The sequence below is a fragment of the Sciurus vulgaris genome, assembly GCF_902686455.1.
Source record: "Sciurus vulgaris genome assembly, chromosome: 11".
Taxonomy (NCBI): domain Eukaryota; kingdom Metazoa; phylum Chordata; class Mammalia; order Rodentia; family Sciuridae; genus Sciurus; species Sciurus vulgaris.
The window spans coordinates 54,265,720-54,281,902 of NC_136472.1; the positions used below are offsets into that span (position 1 = coordinate 54,265,720).

The window sequence follows — 16,183 nt, forward strand, 5'->3', positions numbered from 1 at the left end:
AAATTCCACCAGAAAACTTTTAGAACTCATAAGTGAATTCAGTGAAGTAGCAGGTTACAAGATCAATGCTCATAAATCCAAAGCATTTTTATACATAAGTAATGAATCTTCAGAAAGAGAAGGTAGGAAAACTACCCCATTCACAATAGCCTTGAAAAAAATAAAATTCTTGGGACTCAATCTTAACAAAAGAGGTGAAAGACCTCTACAATGAGAACTACAGAACACTAAAGAAAGAAATTAAAGAAAATCTTAGAAGATGGAAAGATCTCCCATGTTGTTGGATATGAAGAATTAATATTGTCAAAACAGATTCAATGCAATTCCAATTAAAATCCCAATGACGTACCTCACAGAAATACAGCAAGCAATTATGAAATTCATCTGGAAGAATAAGAAACCCAAAATAGCTAAAGCAATCCTTAGCAAAAAGAGTGAAGCAGTGGGTATCGCAATATCAGATCTTCAACTCTACTACAAAGCAGTAGTAAAAAAAACGGCATGGTATTGGTACCAAAATAGACAGAACAAAATAGACAAAATAGGTAGAACAGTGGTACAGAATAGAGGACACGGACACAAACCCAAATAAATACAATTTTCTCATACTAGACAAAGGTGCCAAAAATATGCAATGGAGAAAAGATAGCCTCTTCAACAAATGGTGCTGGGAAAACTGGAAATCCATATGCATCAGAATGAAATTAAACCCCTATCTCTCACCCTGCACAAAACTCAACTCACAATGGATCAAGGACCTCGGAATCAGACCAGAGACCCTGCATCTTATAGAAGAAAAAGTAGGTCTAAATCTTCAACATGTCGGCTTAGGATCAGACTTCCTTAACAGGACTCCCATAGCACAAGAAATAAAAGCAAGAATCAACAACTGGGATAGATTCAAACTAAAAAGCTTTCTTTCAGCAAAGGAAACTATCAGTAATGCAAAGAGAGAGCCTACAGAGTGGGAGAATATCTTTGCCACTCATACTTCAGATAGAGCACTAATTTCCAGAATATATAAAGAACTCAAAAAACTCTACACCAAGAATACAAATAACCCAATCAACAAATGGGCTAAGGAAATGAACAGACGCTTCACAGAAGAAGATCTATAAGTAATCAACAGATATATGAAATGTTGAACATCTTTAGTAATAAGAGAAATGCAAATCAAAACTACCCTAAGATTCCATCTCACCCCAATTAGAATGGCGATTATCAAGAATACAAGCAACAATAGGTGTCGGCGAGGATGTGGGGAAAAAGGTACACTCATACATTGCTGGTGGGGCTGCAAATTAGTGCAGGCACTCTGGAAAGCAGTGTGGAAATTCCTTAGAAAACTTGGAATGGCACCACCATTTGACCCAGCTATCCCATTCCTTGGCCTATACCCAAAGGACTTAAAATCAGCATACTACACAGATACAGCCACATCAATGTTCATAGCTGCTCAATTCACCATAGCCAGATTGTGGAACCAACCTAGATGTCCTCCAATTGATGAATGGATAAAGAAACTGTTGTGTGTATATATATATATATATATATATATATATATATATATAAAATGGAATGTTACTCAGCCATAAAGAATGATAAAATTATGCCATTTGCAGGCAAATGGATGAAATTGGAGAATATCATGCTAAGTGAGATAAGTCAATCTTAAAAAAACCAAAGGACGAATGATCTCGCTTATAAGCGGATGATGACACATAATGGGGGGTGGGAGGGGTTAGTGTTAGTTTCAGGGAGTGGGGCAAGAATGGAGGAAGGAGGGACTGTATAGAGGGAAAAGAGAGGTGGGAGGGGTTGATTCATTCAACAGAATGAATCAAACAACATTACCCTATGTAATTTTATGATTACACAAATGGTATGCCTTTACTCCATGTACAGAGAAACAACATGTATACCATTTGTTTACAATAAAAAAAAGAATAAAGCTGGTATGATCAATTATATTCCAGTATTTGTGTGAATAAGTTTTCATTCTTCTTGAGTATAGACCTAGGAGTGGACTTTCTGGATCATTTGATAACTCAATATTTAATATTTTGAACAGATGTGAGATTGTTTTCCAAAGTACCAACACCATTTTACCAATAGCAGAAGTGTATTAGTATGGGAGTTCTGACTTCTCCATATCCTGTCCAATACTTGTTACTGTCTCATTTGGATTCTGGCCTGTCTTGATAATAGTATGAATCCTCCAACTTTCCTGTTCTTTTTCAAGATTGCTTCTGCCATTCTGAGCCCCTTAAATTTCCATATGCATTTTAGATTCAGTTTGCAAATTTTTATTTTAAAAAGTTAGCTGACATTTTGATAGGGATTGTGTTCAATCTTTGGAGAATATTGCCATTTTAACAATAACTTAATCCTTAAACATGGGATGTCTTCTATTAGGTCTATTTTACTTTTTTCAACAAGGTTTTTTTTAGTTTTCAGTTTCAATTTTGTACAATGTTGAATTTGTTTCTAAGTATTTTATTATATTTACAGAATATTAATAGATCCTCTCTTTTTCCTTCACTTAGTCCTTGTCTCAAGTCTCAGTATTACTTCTCTTTGCAGAATAAGTTCAAAGAAATTAAATTATTTTGCCCACAAGGCAAGCAACATAGTATTTATGGGAGGACAGCTACATAAATGAGGAGGTCGTTCACTGAACCTGACGGTACACACTTGTATGCTTTTATTTTCCCTTTGTTTTTCTTTTCTTTTCCTTTAGTGATACTGAAGATTAAACACAAGGATACTTTACATTTAAGCTAAATCCCCATTCCTTTTTATTTTGAGACAAGGCCCCTCTTAAGTTGTTGAGGCTGGCCATGAATTTGTGATCTCCTGCCTTAGCCTTCTGAGTTGCTGGGATTACAGGCATGTGATATCATGCTGGCTTGTTTTCCCTGGTAACCCAGGATGCAGGACCAGAAGTGTGAGAGAGGAAATCAAGTGTCTCAAGGGAACAAATTCAGAAAAGAGAAGTGGATCTTGTAGTACAAGGGAATGAACCCAGGGGCACTTTACCAGTGAGCTGTATCTCCAGGCCTTTTTATTTTGAAACAGGGTCTTGCTAAATTGCCCAGGCTAGCCTGTGATTTGCAATCCTCCTCTCTCAGACTCCTGAGTTGCTAGGATTACAGGCATGTGATACCCTGCCTGGTTGAGAACTGGATCTTGAATAATGGTGATAGCTAATTCTTTCTGCACTGACTCTTAAGACTTCAGAAGTATTTGGAAGCAGTTTGATTTAGTAATTAAAGGCCCAGGTCCTGGGTTAGAGCTCTGGTTTCACTACTTGCTATCCGACTCAGTAAATTACTTTACTCCTCTAGCTTTCACCTTCTATAAAGTAGAGCAGCTGTGCTGGGTGCAGTGGCACATGCCTGTAATCCCAGTGACTTGGAAAGCTGATGCAGGAGAATCTCAAATTATAGGACAGCCTTGGCAATTTACCAAGACTCTGTCTCCAAATAAAAAAAAAAAAAAAAAAAAAAAAAAAAATGGCTGGCGATGTAGCTTAGTGACAAAGTGCCCCTGGGTTTAATTCACAGAACTGCAAAAGAAAAGCAGGTAGAAAAAGAGCAGTTGTTATAGAGGGAAAAGAGGGGTGGGAGGGATGGGGGGAAGGAAAAAATAACAGAATGAATCAAACATCATTACCCTATGTAAATGTATGATTATGCAAATGGTATGCTGTTACTCCCTGTACAAACAAAAACAACATGTATCCTATTTGTTTACAATAAAAATAAATAAATTTTAAAAAAAGAGCAGTTGTAAGCCCTACTACTTCTTAGGGTCATGGTTTGAAAGACTGGGTCAAACACTCAAAGTAAATGTTCAGTTAAGTGTTAATTGTAATTGTTTTCTTGCTAATTATTAATTTTTATTCCATGTTCATTTTTCTCTTTTCAGTACAAGTTCAGGGATCTAACTGTAGAAGAACTAAAGAATGTAAATATGTTTTTCCCACATTTCAGATATTCCATGGATACCTATGGTAAGAATAATATTCTCTAATTTTTGCTGCCTTATTTGAACTATTAATTATTTGATCCCAAAGAACTATAAAATCATAATTTTTTCACTCCCATTTTTTAAAAACATTTTTTAGTTGTCAATGGACCTTTATTTTATTTATTTATATATGGTGCTGAGGATCAAACCCATTGCCTCACACGTGCTAAGCAAGCACTCTACCACTGAGCCTCAACCCCAGCCCTCATTTCTCTTTTATCCTCTGATTTTTAACCACTTCTAATTTGTGATCTGTAGAAATTTAAGTTAATATAGTACAGTGTGGTTTGTATTAGTTCCCTGCCCTCTTGCCCCCAAACTGGGGATTGAATCCAGAAGCACTCTTATCACTGAGCCACATCCCTACCTCTTTGAAGTAGGGTCTTGCTAAGTTGTCAAGGTTGGCCTCCAACTTTGGATCCTTCTACCACAGCCTCTGGAATAGCTGGGAATACAGGCTTGCACACCAGGCCTAGCTTTGAGGTTTTTTTTTTTTTTTTGGGGGGGGGTTGGTAATGAGGGTTGACCCATGGGCACTTTACCACTGAGCTACATCCCCAACCCTTTCAGTTTGAGACAAGGTCTTGCTAAGTTACTTAGGCCCTTGCTAAATTGCTGATTCTGGCCATGAACTTGTGATTTTCCTGCCTCAGCCTCCCAAGTCACTTGGATTATAGGTGTGCACCACTGCACCTTGTGCTCTGTGTTATTTTTTTATTGCTACTATAACAAATTAAAACTTACTGGTTTTAAAAAACACAAGTTTACTATATTACAGTTCTGTGAGTTTCAATCAAGGTGTCAGCAGGTCTTTTTCCTTCCTGAACAATCCAGTGGGGTGGGGGAACTACTTTTTCTTTCCCCTTTTCAGTATCTAGAGGTCACCCAAATTCCCTGACTCTTGTACTCCTTTCTGGATCTCCAAAGCCAACAATGTTGCAAAGCCAGCATTCTTCTGTAGGCAAATCTCTAACTGCAATGTGATTAGATTAGACCTACCCCAATAATGCAGGATAAGTTGTACCTTCTCAGGGTTCCTATTTTAATCACATTTAATAATTTGATTGCAGAATGAATATTCACACTTACATTTCCTCTAACACATTTCTAGGTTATTCTGTGTCCTTAAGTAATAATTCCTGTTCTAGTCCTCTTTCCATTTTAGCTTTTCATGGATTGATGCCTTCACCCATTGTTAGTTTCACTCATATAGTTCAGGGTGAATGTTTATACTTGCATACTCTCTTGTCCTTGGGTTTTCTATCAGCCTGTGTTATAGTCTGAATATTTGTGCCCCGCCCCTCAGATTCATATGTTGAAGTTCTAATCACCAAGTGATGGCATTAGGAGGTGGGGTCTTTGGGAGGCTCTTTGGAAGAGTCCTCATAAATAGGATTAGTGCCCTTATTAAAAAGAGGCCTGAGAAAGACTCTTGTCCTTCCCCCATGTGGGCACAGCAAAAAAGAGAGTTAGTTGTCTGTGAATCAGGAAGCAAGCTTTCCCCAGACACCAAATCTTCCAGCACCTTGATTTTGAATTTCCCAACCTCTAGAACTGTGAGAAATAAATTTTTGTTCTTTATAAGCTTCCCAGTTTATAGTAGTTTGTTATAGCAGCTGAAACAGACTAAGATAGCCTGGTTTCCACCTTCCCCTTTCTTATAAGTCATCAAAATCTATCTAGAATTTTTTCTTCCTCTGTCCAAATAGTACAGTTAATTGAGATGTTAAAAGGACTGCATTCCAATGCAGTTTGATTGTTTGAAACCATAAGTAATGTTTTCTTTATTTAGTCTTAAGATAGGACATTGATTCTCCACCAGTGTCTTCCAGTTTTTATTGATGGGAAAACTGAAATTTCAGAGATGTAAATGTTGAAAAAAGGTTTAGAATAATGAATTTAGAGAAAATAAAAGATAATTACTGATTTTTCTAAAATGTTGCTTTGAAAAGTAAAGCTAACACTGATTATAAAAGTGATTACAACTGATTTGCTACACGTGACAATTATTTAATTTATTATTTTAAATAATAAAATTTAATATTTGTTTTTGGCACTGGGGATTAAACCCAGGGATGCCACTACTAAGCTACATCCCCAGTCCTTTTTTATTTTGAGATAGGCTTTCACCAAGTTGCTTAGGTCCTCACTAAGTTGCTGAGGCTACCTTTGAAGTTGCAGTTTTCCTCAGCCTCCTGAGTTGTGGGACTATAGATGTGCACCACTAGTCTCATCTCTATCTACATTAATACTTTGCTTCTTATTAAGGGTTTTCACATCTCACTTAAGCCTTATGACAGCTTCATGACACAGATATCTTTATTTAATAAATGCAAAACTGAAGATCAGAGAGATTAAAGTAACTAAAAGTCACAGGCCTCTAAGAGGGAGTGGTGGGTCTAGAACTTGGGATTTCAGTATCAAAGTTCTGTGTTCTTTCAGCTGCCCTCACTGCTTTCTAAATAAACAATATCTAGTAATTATCCCTTTGTTGACATATATACTGATCCTGGTATTTAGAGATTGTGAATGTGTGTATACATGCATAATATATATTTTAATATAATTCTTTCTACTTCTGATTGTAAATTTTGGAACTTATTTTTCCTTCCAGTTTTTAAAGATAGTTCCCAGAAAGACCTGCTGAATTTTACTGGTACCATTCCTGTGATGTATCAGGGTAAGTATGGAAATTAAGAAAATGTGGGAGTTTTCTAAAAGAGCAGTTCATTTAATAAGAACTTACACTTGTTATTGCCATAACATTCTCAACAGATGAATAGGCCATTTGCATCAAAATCTTTGATGTGTGTATGTGTGGGTGTGGATGTTGTGTGGATGCACATTTTGGGGCCTGATCCCATGACTAACTAAATCTCAATCTCTGGAAATAAGTCCCAGGAATGTGCATATTTTCCAAGGTCTTCAGATAATTCTTATGTCCACTAAAATTTTAAGAATCACTGGGTAAGGTGACTCTTAAGGTTATTTTCAGCTCTAAGTTCTATATGTCTAACTCAGCTTATGTGTTATAGCATTTGTAATTATTGAGTTCCTTGAGGGCAAATATCAAACTCCATTAGTCATTCATTCATTTTTTTATTTGTTTATTCATTCTGATTCATGTAAGAAACTTTATAAAGCAGGTAGTATGTAATACACTGTACTTGGTGCTGTGGATATATAAATGAATGAAATATGAATCCTTTCTACAAGCTTACAGTGTAACAGAAATACAGCCTGGTAAGTGAACAATCTCAGTATAGAATAAATACAAAAAATAGAAGTATCCAGTACCTATCAAGGAAAGTACAATGTCTACTTGGGTTGGGCAAAGAAAATTACATAGAAAAGATGTATCCCAGGTTGGGGAGATAGCTCAATTGGTAGAGTGTTTGCCTTGCAAGCACAAGGCCCTGGGTTCAATCCCCAGCACCGCAAAAAAAAAAGGAAAAGGCATATCCCCAAACTCCTGGTAGTAGAACCTGTAAATATTGATTAAATTAAATTGAATGAGCTAGCCAATGTCTTAATTTCCTCATGTTATGTTGGTGCTTTAACAGGAACATATTTCCAATGTGGATAAAATGAGGGAAGTAGATCTTGATTTACTTTAATCCTTTGTATGTAAACTTGATTAAGCTACCCATTTCTTAAAATGCCACCTTGTTGTATCATAAATATGATGTGTATGCTTACTTTTTGAAGATGTGCTTATTTTATCTCAAATAGGTAATACATATAACATACCAATTCGTTTCTGGATTTTGGATTCTCACCCTTTTACTCCTCCCATTTGCTTCTTGAAGCCAACTGCAAATATGGGAATTTCTGTTGGAAAACATGTGGATGCACAAGGCAGAATATACTTGCCCTATCTCCAAAACTGGAGCCATGTGAGATTAATTTAGTTTTCTTCAATGTTTTTGTTTTTCTGAATATTTGTCTTTGATTCTGATAGTAAAAATAAGCATAATATTGCATTTTCTTCAACTACCTTCATCATATGATCTTTAAAGCAATTTGAAATTGAGCTTTGGGATCAGCCAAGCCCCGGAACACTGATGACAACAGCCTATACAAAGCTGCTGCCTCCAGGTCTGGGAGCCAGCTGTCATTTACTCCTTGACTTTTTATAGCTGTTTGCCAGTTGAGAAAGCACATGAAAAGCTACTAGCAGAATGTTGAGGATTATTTCCTACTCCCACCCTATTAGAGATTTTTATGTAATATATATATCATTGTATTTTTATGTAATATATATTTTATGTAATATATATTACATAAAGATTTTTATGTAATATATATTTTATGTAATATATATTACATAAAAAGATTTTTATGTAATATATATAATATATATATATATTTGTGGTTTTGCCTGTTTTTAACTTTTATGTATGTTTGAATCATACTATATATAATCTTCTGTGACATGCTTTGTTTTATTGAGCAAAAAGTTTTTTGTTGTTGTTGTTTTGTGTTTTTGTTTTGTAATACTGGGGACAGAATCCAGTACATGTTAGGCAAGTGCTGTACCACTGAATTACACCCATGACTTGAGTATGAGGTTTTAAACTTCATCTTTATTGATAAATATATATATATGTAGCTTATGTTTTACAAGTCCTCACATTATGCAGTTTTGTTTTCTCCATTTTTCATTAATCATTATATTGAACATTTCTCCCACATTAATCTTTTCAAAATACATTCCTTGAAACTAAGTATACAAATAAGCAATTATATTTACAATAAAAGCCTTTCATGAAGTAAACTGAAAAAAAAATACATGGTTTTTAATGGATCTCTGATGATAATATATTTCTAAATTGCCCTATTATAAGAAATTTAATGATGGATATACTTAAATATAAATGCACAGCTTATGTATCTTTAATAATTTCTTAATGATAATCTCTAGGAATAGAATTATTGGGTGAAAATTTTTAAATATTTTGAAGGTTTTCTTCTCTATTGCCGAATTGGCCTCCAAATAAGTGAACAAAATGTTGTTGTTCTGCCATCAGTAGCAATGGGTGTAGGAGGGCACCAATTTTATAGCATTCATGCTCTAACAGGAATTAAAACAAAACATTAAAACAAATCTTTGCTTATCTCTATATATTGGGTTAGGCAGATGAACAGTAAGTGAACTGTCACTTATAACTAAAAATGTTATAAAAGAATGATTTATGATATATTTATACATACCCAGAAAGTTGTAGAATTTCAGTATAGGGTTATGTCAGAGTTGAATGAGGTTGGAATAAAAAATGGCATTTGGGTTATCACTTCTTATGTTATAGATAAATCACGAAAATGTCTAATTATGTACATCTTTTACTTTATGGTTTTCTATATTTAGCACATAAAAGTCTTCAAAAAAGAAGAAAAAATAGAAAAAGGTAAAACATACACCAAATTATAAGAAGCAGAGCTGACTTCTTTATGAACTTATTTACTATTTGCATTACTTGATGATTAAATAAGATCACCAATGAAATGTGATACATGGATATAATAAAAATTAGACAATATGAAGGACAAAAAATGGTGTCTGGATCTTAATTTTTGGTAATCTGGTTACTTGAAAAATTTAAATCTCTCATATATTTATCAATCACATATTCCTTCCTTTTTGAATCATGTATCTTCTCATCAGTAATTACTCCCCCCGCCCTTTTTTTTTTTTGGTACCATGAACTGAACTCAGGCTCAGGGGCACTTAATCACTGAGCCACATCCCCAAGCTTTTTTATTTTTTGAGACAGGATCCCATTAAGTTGCTTAGAACCTCATTAAATTGCTGAGGCTAGCCTTGAACTTGAGATCCTCCTGCCTCAGTCTCCCAAATCACTGGGAATGTGATTTACAGGTGTGTGCCACCACATCCACATTGGCTTTTTTTTTTTTTTTTTTTTTTTTTAAATACTGGTAATTGAATCCAGGGTCACTGGGCCACTGAGCCATATCCTTGGCCCTTTTTATTTTGGGACACAGTTTTGCTAAGTGGCTGAGGCTGGCCTCAAATTTGTAATCTGTTGCCTTAGCCTTATGAGTTGTTGGAATTACGGGTGTGCATTACCCTGCCTGGAATACCTTTTTTTTTTTTTTTTTTTTAACTGTTCTCAAACTATATTTGGACATCTGTACCCTGTTGCAGGAATTCATGTATCCTGCTTCTTCTGATTTCTTTAACATCTTTTCATAGTTTTGTCTGTTTGCTTAATAAATGCTCAGTGACAGTTCTATAAGTTAGCTGAGGTTGTGCTTGATTTCAGTTTAAGTGGTATTTATTTCATTTTACTATTTTGGGTCTCTTTATTATAAACTAAAACTTGTCTTTCAAAGATATTATATTATTTAAATTGCCCTATTAACTTTTAGTTCTGCATGCATTTGGAATTGCAACTATGGAGTACACTTTTGCAAATTTTGGAGACAGAGGAATGTAGAAGAATTGCAGACAGTGTCCCCATAGAGATTCAGGGGACTGTAATAAGCCTACAGAATTTCATCTGAAGAGCACAGTGGTTTTCTTTCACTTTGTTTTGTTTTGTTCTGCATATAAATTTGAATGCTTATAGGCATGTTCCTTCCAGTTTTCCTTAATAACCATCTCTCCAGATTTTCTTACACTTGGCAGTTTTGCACATTTAAATAGTGAAACTCAGTTTCTGAGAAATTAAGCACTTTTAAAATGAGCATTCTACTAAATATTCCTTATAATAATAGTAAACATCTATTTTGCTCTCTTAGGTTATAGTTTCTATTCATTTGCTCATTTATATCTCCTAACAGCCATTTGAATTTATTATTCATATTATCTTACTGATGATGCTGAAGCTCGGAACAGTTAAGTGAATGTCAGCAAGGCTATTTAAACAGTTAAATTCAAAGAAAACATATCAAATTAATTTTATGATTTGATAATGGCTATGTTGAAGAATGTCTTTTTTTTTTTTCTTTTAAGAAATACACTCTAAAGGTTTGAGGGATAAGGAGGTATCACATCTGCAGTTTGTTTTCATTTGTGTCAGAAAAAGAGAAAGATACTAGGAAAGTATGTAAGATAAAATGTTACCATTTGAGTAATGTGGGAGAAGAGTATATGTACTATTTTTTCAACTTTTCTGTCAGTCTGAAATTATTTCAAAATAAACAGTTTAAAAAGATAGTTCCCAAACATAGGTATTCTGCTGCTTAGTATGTATATTCATGCTATTTTCCTCTGTTTTGAGAATTGTTGATTTAGCATTTTTTGCCTTTTATTTTACAAGCACATGGAGTATTTTCCATGAGATCTCTGGGTAGGATACTGCATGATAAAGAGACTTTGATTTTTCAGTTAAAAGTATTAAAACAGTTTAAAGTATCACGTAATTTGTAGTAGTTTTGGAAAAATGAAAGCCTGATTGAATACAGCTGATCTTTGAACAACACATGTTTGAACTGTATGGGTTCACTCAGAATTGTCTTTTTTTTAACTTAGAACAATTTGAAAAAAACTTGTATATGAACCCCCATAGACTAGAAAAATATTGAAAGGTTGAGAAAAAGGTATGTCATGAATACATAAAATATATAGAGATAATAATGTTTTATCATTTACTAATGTTAAATTTATCCCAATCTATTATAAAAAGGTAAAATTTGTCAAGCTGTGTGCAGTGACATATGCCTGTGATCCCAGTGACTCAGGAGGCTAAAGCAGGAGGTTTTCAAGTTCAAGGTCAGCCTGAGCAACTTAGCTAAGAACCTCAGCAACTTAGACCCTGTCTCAAAATAAAAAATGAAAAAATAAAGGGCTGGATATGTAGCCCATTGGTAAAGTACCTCTGGGTTCAATCCCCATCACCAAAACAAAAACAAAAACAAAAGAAGTTAAGAATTTGTGAAAACTTATTTACGTGCACAAACACGGATCATACATGGTGCCACACAGATCATACATGGTGCCATACAGATCATACATGGTGCCCTTTGTATGTAACAACAATAAACAGACATAAATATGTAGTTTAACTTATGCATGAAGTTAACCGTGGTACCTTCTATATTGTAATAAGGTAGCTTCCCTCTTCGTGCTATTAAGGTACAGTCATGTTACAGTTATCTGATTTTTGACATGCTGTATTACACTAATAATCTCAGTTTGTCTCTCCAGTAAATTGTGCATTGCAGTAAAAAGTGATCTCCCATGGCTCTCACATAATTTTCATTGTATATAATATCTATAGCATGCAAAATATGCATTACTTGACTTTATGTTATTTGTAAGGCTTCCAGTGAACAGGAGGCTATTAGTAGTTAAGGTTTTTTTGTGGTAGTGAGAATTGAACCCAGGGCCTCATGCATGCTAGACAAGCTCTGTACCACTCAGATACATCCCCAGTCCTTTTTATTTTTTAAAATTTTTTATATTTTTTAAGATTCCTAAATTGCCCAGGTGTCCTTGAATTTGTAATCCTCCTCCCTCAGCCTCATGAGTAGCTGAGATTCCAGGCATGCACCATCATGCCTGGAAGTAGTTAGTTTAGGGGAGTCAAGTCATACTCGAATTTTTAACTGTTCATGGGTTGGGGCTGCTAACTCCAGGGTTACTCAAGGGTCAACTGTACTTCCTTTTGGCTAATTCTATGACAATGTTTAGGTTGAAATGGTAGTATTACTTAGCAAAATTTTGGGTAACGTTTACCTTTGTGTGTATTCTACAGCCCAAGTCTGTCATTGTTGGACTAATTAAAGAAATGATTGCCAAGTTTCAAGAGGAACTTCCCCTGTATTCTCTATCATCATCTGATGAAGCACGGCAGGTAGACATGCTAGCCTATATTGCAAAAATTACTGAAGGTTTGTATTTCTGTCAGATTGCCTTAAAAGTTATGCGTTTATAATTTCTTACTAATGTCCTTTACTCTCTGCTATTCTAAATATGTATGTACATGTATATGTATATTTTTAAGTTTAATCAAAAATTCCTGGGCTGGGGTTGTGGCTCAGTGGTAGTGTGCTCACCCAGAATGTGTAAGGCCCTGGGTTCGATCCTCAGCAATATATAAAAATTTTAAAAAAAAGAAAAAGTTCTATGTCCACCTACAACTAAAAAAAAAATTTTTTTTTTAAATTCCTGGGCTGGGGTTGTGGCTCAGTGGCAGAGACCTTGCCTGGCATGTGCAAGGCACTGGGTTCAATTCTCAGCACCACATACTAATAAATAAAGGTTCATTGTCATCTTAAATAAAATTCCTATACATCTATCATAAAGTACTACCACATAGTTCCATACTATTTCTTTTTTTTTATTGTAAACAAATGGGATACATGTTGTCTGTTTGTACATGGAGTAAAAGCATACCATTTGTGTAATCATAAATTTACATAGGGTAATGTTGTTTGATTCATTATTTTTTCCCTTCCCCCACCCCTCTTTTCCCTCTATACAGTCCTTCCTTCCTCTATTCTTGCCCTGCTCCCTAACCCTAACTCTAACCCTAACACTAACCCCTCCCACCCCCCATTATGTGTCATCATCCACTTATTAGCGATATCATTTGTCCTTTGGTTTTTTGAGATTGGCTTATCTCACTTAGCATGATATTCTCCAATTTCATCCATTTGCCTGCAAATGTCATAATTTTATCATTCTTCATGGCAGAGTAATATTCCATTGTATATATATGCCACAGTTTCTTTATCCATTCATCAATTGAAGGACATCTAGGTTGGTTCCACAATCTGGCTATGGTGAATTGAGCAGCTATGAACATTGATGTGGCTGTATCTGTGTAGTATGCTGATTTTAAGTCCTTTGGGTATAGGCCAAGGAATGGGATAGCTGGGTCAAATGGTGGTTCCATTCCAAGTTTTCTAAGGAATTTCCACACTGCTTTCCAGAGTGGCTGCACTAATTTGCAGCCCCACCAGCAATGTATGAGTGTACCTTTCTCCCCACATCCTCTCCAACACCTGTTATTGCTTGTATTCTTGATAATCGCCATTCTAATTGGGGTGAGATGGAATCTTAGGGTGGTTTTGATATGCATTTTTCTTATTACTAGAGATGTTGAACATTTTTCCATATGTTTGTTGACTGCCTGTAGATCTTCTTCTGTGAAGTGTCTATTCATTTCCTTAGCCCATTTGTCGATTGGATTATTTGCATTCTTGTTGTAGAGTTTTTTGAGTTCTTTATAGATTCTGGAAATTAGCGCTCTATCTGAAGTATGATTGGCAAAGATTTTCTCCCACTCTGTAGGCTCTTTCTTCGCATTGCTGATAGTTTCCTTTGCTGAGAGAAAGCTATTTAGTTTGAATCTATCCCAGTTATTGATTCTTGCTTTTGTTTCTTATGCTACGGGAGTCCTGTTGAGGAAGTCTGGTCCTAAGCCGACATGTTGAAGATCTGGTCCTACTTTTTCTTCTATAAGATGCAGGGTCTCTGGTCTGATTCTGAGGTCCTTAATCCATTTTGAGTTTAGTTTCGTGCATGGTGAGAGATATGGGTTTAGTTTCATTCTGTTGCATATGGATTTCCAGTTTTCCCAGCACCATTTGTTGAAGAGGCTATCTTTTCTCCATTGCATGTTTTTGGCACCTTTGTCTAGTATGAGAAAATTGTATTTATTTGGGTTTGTGTCCGTGTCCTCTATTCTGTACCACTGATCTACCTTTCTATTTTGGTACCAATACCATGCTGTTTTTGTTACTATTGCTTTGTAGTAGAGTTGAAGATCTGGTATTGCGATACCCCTGCTTCACTCTTTCTGCTAAGGATTGCTTTAGCTATTCTGGGTTTCTTATTCTTCCAGATGAAATTCATAATTGCTTGCTCTATTTCTGTAAGGTACGTCATTGGGATTTTAATTGGAATTGCATTGAATCTGTATAGCACTTTTGGTAGTATGGCCATTTTGACAATATTAATTCTGCCTATCCAGAACATGGGAGATCTTTCCATCTTCTAAGGTTTTCTTTAATTTCTTTCTTTAGTGTTCTGTAGTTCTCATTGTAGAGGTCTTTCACCTCTTTTGTTAGATTGATTCCCAAGTATTTTATTTTTTTCGAGGCTATTGTGAATGGGGTAGTTTTCATAATTATTCTTTCCAAAGATTCATCACTTATGTATAAAAATGCATTAGATTTATGTGCATTGGTCTTATATCCCGCTACTTTACTGAATTCACTTATGAGTTCTAAGTTTTCTGGTGGAATTTCCTGGTTCCTCTAAGTATGTAATCATATCATCAGCAAATAGGGATAGTTTGAGTTCTTCTTTTCCTATTCGTATCCCTTTAATTTCTTTGGTCTGTCTAATTGCTCTGGCTAGAGTTTCAAGGATCATATTGAATAGAAGTGGTGAAAGAGGGCATCCCTGCCTTGTTCCAGTTTTTAGGGGGAATGCTTTCAGTTTTTCACCATTTAGAACCCATACTATTTCTTAAAATGTAAAAAAAAAAAAAATACTCTTATATGAACAGCTAAAATAGTCATTGTTTCATTCAAAAACACTTGATATATATTAATCATCCCAAACCTTTTTCATTATGTGTCTACGTAGTTTTTGGTTTATTCAGAATACTAGATCAGAAGATCTATAATTCTCAATGTTTTTCATTAAGAATAAAGCCACATATTCATGCTTGGAAAAATTTAGTAGGTTTCTAAACCTTTGCATTGATGACCAGAGCAGTAAGAATCACAATTTTTTTCAGAATTACAGAAATGTTACTTTTTTAAGTCTTATATTTTTTAAGTATTTGGAAAGACACTTTTTAAAAGGATAGCCTCTATTTAGTAGAATATTTAATATGACTTTTTTGGGTCAGTACAAATGTTACTAATTTAATGTAAATGTAGAATTTACATTAGAAATGCACATACTTTAAATGTGTAATGTGATAAAATTTGACAGTTTGATTCACCCTTGTAGCTATTACCCAAAACAAGGGAAAATCCATTCTTACCTTTCTAGTTAATAATCCTTCTTCTATAAGAAACTATTTCTGATTTTTATAAGACTCCTATCTTTCTTGCATTCATTTTTTTTCAAGTATTTTTAAATGCTTATTGTGGACTAACAGCATGTTTTCTGAGTTACTGAAGTTTAGTGTTTTTTTTAAATTTTTGATTCTTGGTTGTTTTGTTT

General features: G+C 34.8%; 2 protein-coding genes across 17 annotated transcripts in view; one reads left to right on the forward strand and one right to left on the reverse strand.

Moving 5' to 3' along the window:
* MISFA (mitochondrial sheath formation associated) overlaps positions 1–16,183 on the reverse strand; it is a gene marked incomplete at its 3' end in the record, with an annotated part of 120,497 nt that overhangs the window by 67,704 nt on the left and 36,610 nt on the right. The gene's annotated exons all lie outside the window — the stretch shown is intronic.
* Positions 1–16,183, forward strand: part of UEVLD (UEV and lactate/malate dehyrogenase domains) — a gene marked incomplete at both ends in the record, with an annotated part of 69,045 nt that overhangs the window by 20,537 nt on the left and 32,325 nt on the right. For 5 of the 7 annotated variants that reach the window (XM_079101855.1, XM_079101859.1, XM_079101856.1 and 2 more), the window contains 4 exons: positions 3,931–4,015; positions 6,647–6,712; positions 7,765–7,928; positions 12,753–12,888. In XM_079101855.1, the coding sequence (XP_078957981.1) occupies positions 3,931–4,015; positions 6,647–6,712; positions 7,765–7,928; positions 12,753–12,888 (451 nt within the window). The remainder of the gene's footprint in view (positions 1–3,930; positions 4,016–6,646; positions 6,713–7,764; positions 7,929–12,752; positions 12,889–16,183) is intronic. The other 2 variants (XM_079101860.1, XM_079101861.1) reach the window with 2 other exon arrangements.